At 39.3% G+C, this 7842-nt stretch overlaps 1 protein-coding gene across 1 annotated transcript; it reads left to right on the forward strand.

The window, feature by feature from the left end:
• Positions 1-425: 425 nt before the first annotated feature.
• Positions 426-7250, forward strand: LOC137248271 (mitosis initiation protein fs(1)Ya-like). The gene is made up of 4 exons (XM_067779144.1): positions 426-580; positions 655-939; positions 2367-4434; positions 6847-7250. Exons 1-4 carry the CDS (start codon positions 563-565, stop codon positions 7068-7070), a joined length of 2595 nt encoding a protein of 864 aa, XP_067635245.1. The 5' UTR covers positions 426-562; the 3' UTR covers positions 7071-7250.
• Positions 7251-7842: the final 592 nt, after the last annotated feature.

Here is a 7842-nt window from a genome sequence, read left to right on the forward strand (position 1 = left end):
CGGCAATGATGCAATTGTTTTTAATTTCGATTAGGTGGTAACCCTAAATGGCAACCCTACTCAAAAATGTCGCGTTTGTAATGCGGAGTGAAATACCTTTCGTTGAATACCCATACCGGCATATCTCATGCCATTTTTTTAATTCGAATAGGTGGCAACCTTGTGAAACATTATGAGTGGCAACACCCAGGTAGAAAGTCTTAGAAGGTGATACATTATCTCTGTGCCAAATTTCATTTAAATCGGTTGAGCCGTTGCTTTCGTTCGGCTATACAAATATACAAGAATTGCTCATTTAAAGTTATAAGATAATCGAACTATACTAAAACTTACCACTGGGTTAGGATGCACCCACACTTTTTAATTTGTATTTACAGAATTCTTACTTGATGGCAAGCAGAACAAATTCCAATGATCAGAGACTACAACAACACTCAAGCTCTTCTTTGGGAGTCCGTTATTTTAGTAATCTTTGTTCCATATTAGAGTACATACATGTTTCGTATTTAATGTTTTTACATTGTTTGTGATTTAAAAGAATATATTTATTATTTTTTAAGTTATGAAATTGCCCAGCGATGTGAGTGCAAACAAAAAAAAAATTCCAATATAAAATAAAATTTCAAAAACAACGAAACAAAAACATTTTTGCAGGTTATTTGTGGAGTATGTAAGAAAGTATTTTGCTGTGCTGAATGCCGTTATAAGCATGAAATAAAAACCCATGCCATCTCCGTCGTCGTACAGAAACCTAAATATAATGAGCAATGCGTTGAAGGCCACTCAAAAGCAACCATTAAATTCGAAACCACTAATATCTATCTTTTTTGTTCCATTTGCGAACGAAAACCAATGCCGCTACAACGTGAAATGTACGCTGAGATGTTATCCCATGTGGAGGAATATCATTTGCCGCTACGTTGTCGCAAATGCGCTAAGGTATGCACTACACACCTACCAATCCACATAGATCCAAAGGGAGCTAACTCAAAAAACTTGAATTTCCTTAATTCCATCTCCATCGAACTGTATACTTAATATTGTTACCTTAATTATCAAAGATCCTCCAAAACTTTAAATTAAATTTTTATAGTAGGAGTAAAACTTTTTCATGCACATATTTATGTATGTATGTGTCTAAGTAATTTCATGTCGTTTCAATTCAGTGGTAATATGTTTGTATCTTTTCTCGCCTGTTATTGTTGTTGTAGCGATAAAGACACTGCCCGAAGGGTTTGGGGAGTGGTATCAATGTTTGATGTTACATATTTTGGCGGATACACATAGGTCCGGTCGGTTCCTGTAACAAGCACCCTTAATGTATAAGCCCACCATCTCGGGAACGATTTAATATGACGACAATGAACCTTCTAGACCATCCCGTCCCACCCCCTAGTTCGATGAGGTGATGTATACCTCCGCTGCTAAAGAAACAGGGTAGGTGAGATGGACAATTTTGGTTGGAGGAGAAACTATAATGCGCTGGCATCGACTTGAACGGGTTGCTCTACAAAACCCCTCGAATCGATTGGGTATTTTAGTCGTATGATAAGCTCCCTAACAAGCTGGGGGTAGCTCTCATCGCCTCCTGTCTGTTAGAGTGTTGTTAGCCAAAAGCCGTTTTTTGGGATATAACGAACGCGATAATATCAGTTCCATTCATGAAAGTTATGAAGCCTTCGGCACAGCCGAAGACGCTCCCACCCTTATTTGTTCTTTCTTTATAACTACAACTCTCTAGTTTCAAACTAACACAGCCCTGTGCAGATATCACCACTACATTAAAGGTTAAGCGCCAATTAATGATAATGATGATAGTGATACATGTCTCAATGTCTGATTTTCTTCGTGCCGAGCCACGTCCATCCCGTATAGTGGTAATGTAAGTCTTTACATTTATGAGGATATCAACCAGCCAGGCATCAGTACCCGCTTTGAAAAGGTCCAGACAATTCAGATACGCAGCTTACACCTCATGGTGAACACACGCTCCAGACTGCGGCAATCACTTAAGACGGAGTAGCTTCTTCCTTCCCAAGGCTCCCTCTATTTCTACCGCGACTCTAGGTGTCACACTGGTTAATTACCTTATCGTGTACCTAGATTGGCCATATTCTCTAACAGTGTACCGTTTTTCTCCGATATAGATTTGAACCCTTCATTATCGAGTATAGGTACTTGGTGGGTAATGAATTGGGAGTCCCGAAGGTTGTTATGTCTTCGAAATGTAAGATTTTTGAAGTAGCTTCCTAGTGACCTCAGTGTGCGACATCATAAATATTTAATTGAAAATTCAAAAGGTTTTTTACCTTTTAGTTAACATTCCCTTCGCCCTGTTGCGCTGTGTAATTAATTTATCTTCACAGGTCTATAATCGTATCGATGACTTGCAAAATTTTACAAAATGCACGCAGACTACCATGCCCCCGTCAATATGTTGTTATCCACATGACGGCTGTTATGAGCGTCCTGATCCAATTTGTCACACAGTCACTATGCAAAAGGATCTTGTCAAGGTTACCATTTCCACGCAAACTTCACCACAACAGCGACGTGTAGAACACACCAACGAGTTCCATCAGACACCAATGTCACTGATCAATCTACGTTGGAAGACCAAGAGCAAATTGACGCATGAAGAAGTTGTTACTGATAGTGTTTCATCGTTAAAAAATATTTCCTCGATAAGTCATGGTTCTGGACGTCGTAGTTTGGATGCCATTGTCAAGCCAAAAGGACAGCTAGTGCGCACCACATCAACACCGGTACACGCAGAGCTACTTTACCAAAAGCATACGGAGCGCACCTTTAACGCGTCTGGCGGTCAAGTGTCGAGTATACACCATAGCGCTGGCGACTCGGATAATCTGAGTCCAGCATTGGCAACAGGAAGAGCTGCCACTTCGAATGCTCCTCCACCATGTCTATCACCAAACAGACAACATTTGGAAAGTGTTAATCGCTACCTAAAAGTTGGCGGTGCACGTGCCAAGATGACAGCCGTAACTCCGTTGCGTCAAGTAATGTCAAAGAGTATCCAAAAAGCATTTGCTGAACATGGCGGTTTGCCCACGACAACAGCACGTCTTAATTATGGTACAGATTTGCAGCCGTTAAGTAAGAACAAGTTATTGGACTTACATACAACTGATGCAAGTCAGGCGAGTCCTGCACGTTCACCGTTGGATTTGCGTCTTTCGCCTGCTGTTCGGCGAACTCATCACGAAGTTCATACAACTCATTGGCAAACGACCTCCTCGCATGCTTTGTTGGAACCCAAATCAACTATAACACAGAATATACGCCACGAAGTGTTACGCTCATCACAAAGGCTTACCACCACGGAATCAATTGTGATCACGCGCACCACTCAGCACATGACAAGCATTGAAGCAGCGACAGAGAGTAGCGGCGTAAGTAGCGATAGTCAAAGTTCCATTGCGTCTAAGTTTAGCGATAAATCGTTAGCATCATCAACGGATAATACGAGTTATAATAGCGCTTTATCCGGCTCAAGTTGTGGCTCTATGTATAAATCCTGTCAAAGTGTTAAGGTCATATCGGCAACCACAGAACTATGTGATATCCAGCAGGATGGCTATGCCGCTACTATGGATGGCAACGCGAAAAATGTTAGAGAAAACATTGCACCTACTATGGCGACTGTGTCACAGATGTCTAACAGTAATTTACCGCCGATAACTCCCATTACGCGCATTCCCGGTGCCCTCATACATAAGAAACTAATATGTTTTGATTCTCCCTACGAAGAAGATGAGCTGGATATGGAAAAATCTACAGGTAATAAGGTTAGTGTGGAGACCTCAAATACCCAAGAATTGAAAACGCCGCCGAAACATAATTCAGCCAACGCAAGCTCAAAGGCTTTAGATAAAGTAGCAAAAGATCAGCTTGGTACTAATAATTCAGACTCAAGCGCTAAAAAGAAAGCTACAGAAACTCCACAAAGTAATATCACAGTGTCAAAGTTAGTTAATAAAATATCTGAAACTCCGCTTAGTACAAATTCTTCAGCGACTGAGGCATTCTTCACACCTAGTGGCACACCCATACGTCGCAATGCGAAAATGCGAATGGCTGATAAGACGAACAAAGAAAACATTAATAAAGGTACATCGTCATCCTGTGCCCCTTCGCTAAGGAAAACTGGAAGATGCACGACATTTGAACGATCTGAAAGTATTTCCGACAACGACAATGAAAATGACGAGGTTATCCATCATGGTACAATACCAAAAGAAGGTGGAAACCAAAATACTGCTGCCGCTTTGGGTCGTTCATGGTCATTTGGTGCTATACTGGGTTCTATGATTCGTCTGCCTTCGAAGAGTAAAAGCACTCTGGTGCAAAAGGTTAAGACCCCATCGCCGCATCAATCGAGTTCCTTGATTAAGCGTTGTGCTTCATTGGCAGGTAAGTGAATAATTTACCAAATAAGTTAAGATTTAGCATTTAATCGAAGAATGGACAGTGTGGCGTATGCAGACATACGAGCTTCGGGCAAGCAACCTCGCCATGATTTACATTCGCTCTATGGCACGCAGTTTAACCATGCAAATTCTCTGCCGGAACTAGCCCCTAGCCCTGGTTTAAATTAATGGGTTGGTCATTTTGGTACAGCTATTGCTTCAGTTTCTATCGTTATGCAAAATTTTGTTTAACGTTTTTTTAGCCAAACGCATTTATTAATTGAAAATATCCCAAAAATAGTCCCAAAGACATAACAAGTGCCGCGGTCATACATCAGCGATTCGGAAATGGGTCTGAAATCATAACGAAAATGCTGAACTGTTCTTTCAAAATCCAAAATTCGTTTAACAAAGGCCAGGTTTTTCAGTAGTTGGTTAAACTAAGCTTAAACTCTAGTCAAATATAAACTCCAGTTAAACTACTGAGCAGTTTTTCAATTACAGTTTAAGGCCGCGTTTGGGGGTAGGCTTTTTGTACGGCAACACTGTTTTTTATGTTATCTACATAATTTGTAGATACAGCAACAGTTGTGCTATCATCCGGTGGCAAAATTCTGAGCCAGATAAATAATTTTGCATGTAAATGCAACAACAACGATTTGGGCCAGATAAATCCAGTCTGGTTCAATTTGTGAGCCAGATAATTTATTACTTCTTTTTAGTTTGGCAACGCTGCCTTTAATAAACCTACTTTTTTAAAAATAGATGTCGCTGCTTAGCCTTTCGCCGTATGAGTTAAATGAAAAACAGCGGCGGTATCTGCCTGTCACATTTCACGTGTGCGAAAATTTCACGACATCTGCTTCTCAAGTCTCGCAATGATCTAGAGCATTCCCGTGAGAATTGAGCGTGAGCCGGAGCTGCAAAACTCACTGGAAGACGGCATTGGAATTTGTTTACCCAGCAAACATGGAAAAAAATTTCGCCAGCCTTAGAGAAATATGTATCTAGTTCCAGAGCTGATATCCAACATCATGCTGTAATTATTCTTAAGCCAGATAGTTATCAAGTTGTTATCCAACTTCTTCCCCAATCACTATCCAACCTTTGAGAAATGTTGTAAAATGTATAGTTCTCGAGTTGACCTCCAACGTCATTCTCAAATTATTTTCCGACCTTTGAGATATTTTGTGAAATGCACAGCTTTCAAATGCATATCCAATACATTTCTCCAGTTTATATCCTACTTTGGATATCGAGTTGAGGTGGGCTGATTTTCAAGTTGAGTCCTGTTTCGAAACAACTACTGCCTTGTTATCATAATGAGATGTAGTGGTACTTAAGCCCAAATGCGTGTTGGGTATATTCGACGTCATTGCCAACGAATGCAAATAACTGATAGGTTAACTAGAGTTTAACCCTGTCAGATCGGCCGCTTAAGCTCAGCTTAAACTTCAGTTAAAATAGACTGAAAAACTGCAGAATAAGTTTAAGCGTAGCTCAACTGACAAATTGCGTCGAACTTGTACTGAAAACCGGGCCTAAAATTCTGAACTTTGTAAAAACAGTCTAATGCTTACTCCCAGCACAAGGGCCTGAAGCAGAGCTAAAGGCTACATAAAAAATAGGAAAAATAACAAATTTAACTTTCTTACTTCTGGCAACGATAGGGAGAAGATATATGAAAAATAAGATTAGATCAAAAATTAAAGAGAAAAGTCGTTTTTAGCTCACGATATGGAACTTGACCCGGGCGCTATCCGCAGGTGGTTAGCCAAAATCCCAACGATGTTCGCAATCCATGTATCAACCTCCACCTTTAGCTCTAGCTATTCCTCTACCCCTCATCTCTACCTCGAAATCTTAATTTGCGTAATTCATGTATTTTAAACTCTAGTTCAAGGCGAACCCATACTAGGTGGTGGCAAAGCGAATTCAACCAATTCGCAGTGCAGAAGAATGTCAAGTCTAAAGAAAATTTTCATTGATTCCGATTAACTGACATATTAAAGTACAAGGAAAATAATCAAGAAGAAGCAATCACCTGTCGGGATAACAACACCTGGTACGGAGTTCGCGTTGGGGGACACCCTAGAGATGGTTCTGGGTTTGGAAAAAAATCTGTATCTCTAAAAATGTTTCCTAATTAGCGATTACCGAAGGGACAAATCCATATGGGGAATATAGCTATTTAACTACCAATTAGGAGTTAGTAAGAATATAAAGATAATCTCGTTATACATCACTCCATACACACATAAAAGTACAACCTTCGTCTGTGATAAATGGTAGAATAAACTTTGCTAATTTTCACGAATTTACTTATGTTGTAAATGTTTCAGTTTGGTGTTGACTTCCACAAATGTGCTTGGTTAACATGTTCAAGCTAAGCGGGATTTCTATTTTTTCTTTGTAGGTACCCTAGTGCGCTCCCACAGTTTAACTGATAAAGAAGAAGAATTTCGTCATCAAAAACGAAAACGTTGCTACACAACTGAAGGAAAATTACTATTAAATGCGCCTTCTGAATATAGCCATTACAGTGATCCTCTCTCGCCAACTACCGAAAACTCGTTACGTACAAAACGTTTTCGCATACATGGACGCAAACCAATCGGGCGTATGCGCAGGGATATGTAAGGAAACATTTAATGAAAATGAGATTTCCTCGTGGAAAATAAAGTGGGTAATTTGATAAGGAAACACTCAAATGTATTATGTTACGATTGTTATAATTTAAAATTTACTTACATATGTGAAACTATTATCGCTTCTTTATTTTTTTAGTATTAAAGCAATATGATTTATTTTATATAAATACAAAGCAATCTTCTTTAAACGGTTTTATTTAGCCTGACGTGACAGGCTGGCTGGCTGGCTGGCTGGCACGAAATAATCAAAAAAAAAAATCGTATTTGTGGTCTGATTTTTTTCATATTTGGAACACAATACGTAAATGAATAGAAAGCGACATATGAAAAAAATGGTATGAAAATGGTAAAAAAATCGTATTTGTGGTCTGATTTTTTTCATATTTGGAACACAATGCGTACATGAATAGAAAGCGACATATGAAAAAAATGGCCGCTAGGTGGCGCAAGGATCGATATATTAAAAAAAAATCGTATTTGTGGTCCGATTTTTTTCATATTTGGAACACATAATACATACATGAATAGAAAGCGACCTATGAAAAAAATCGCTGCTAGGTGGCGCAAGGATCGAGATATTCAAAAAATCGTATTTGTGGTCCGATTTGACTCATATTTGGAACACATAATACATACATGAATAGAAAGCGAACTATAAAAAAAACGCCGCTAGGTGGCGCAAGGATCGAGATATCCAAAAAATCGTATTTGTGGTCCGATTTAGCTCATATTTGGAACACATAATACATGCAAGAATAGAA

This window comes from Eurosta solidaginis, chromosome 4, assembly GCF_040869045.1.
Source record: "Eurosta solidaginis isolate ZX-2024a chromosome 4, ASM4086904v1, whole genome shotgun sequence".
Classification (NCBI taxonomy): Eukaryota; Metazoa; Arthropoda; class Insecta; order Diptera; family Tephritidae; genus Eurosta; species Eurosta solidaginis.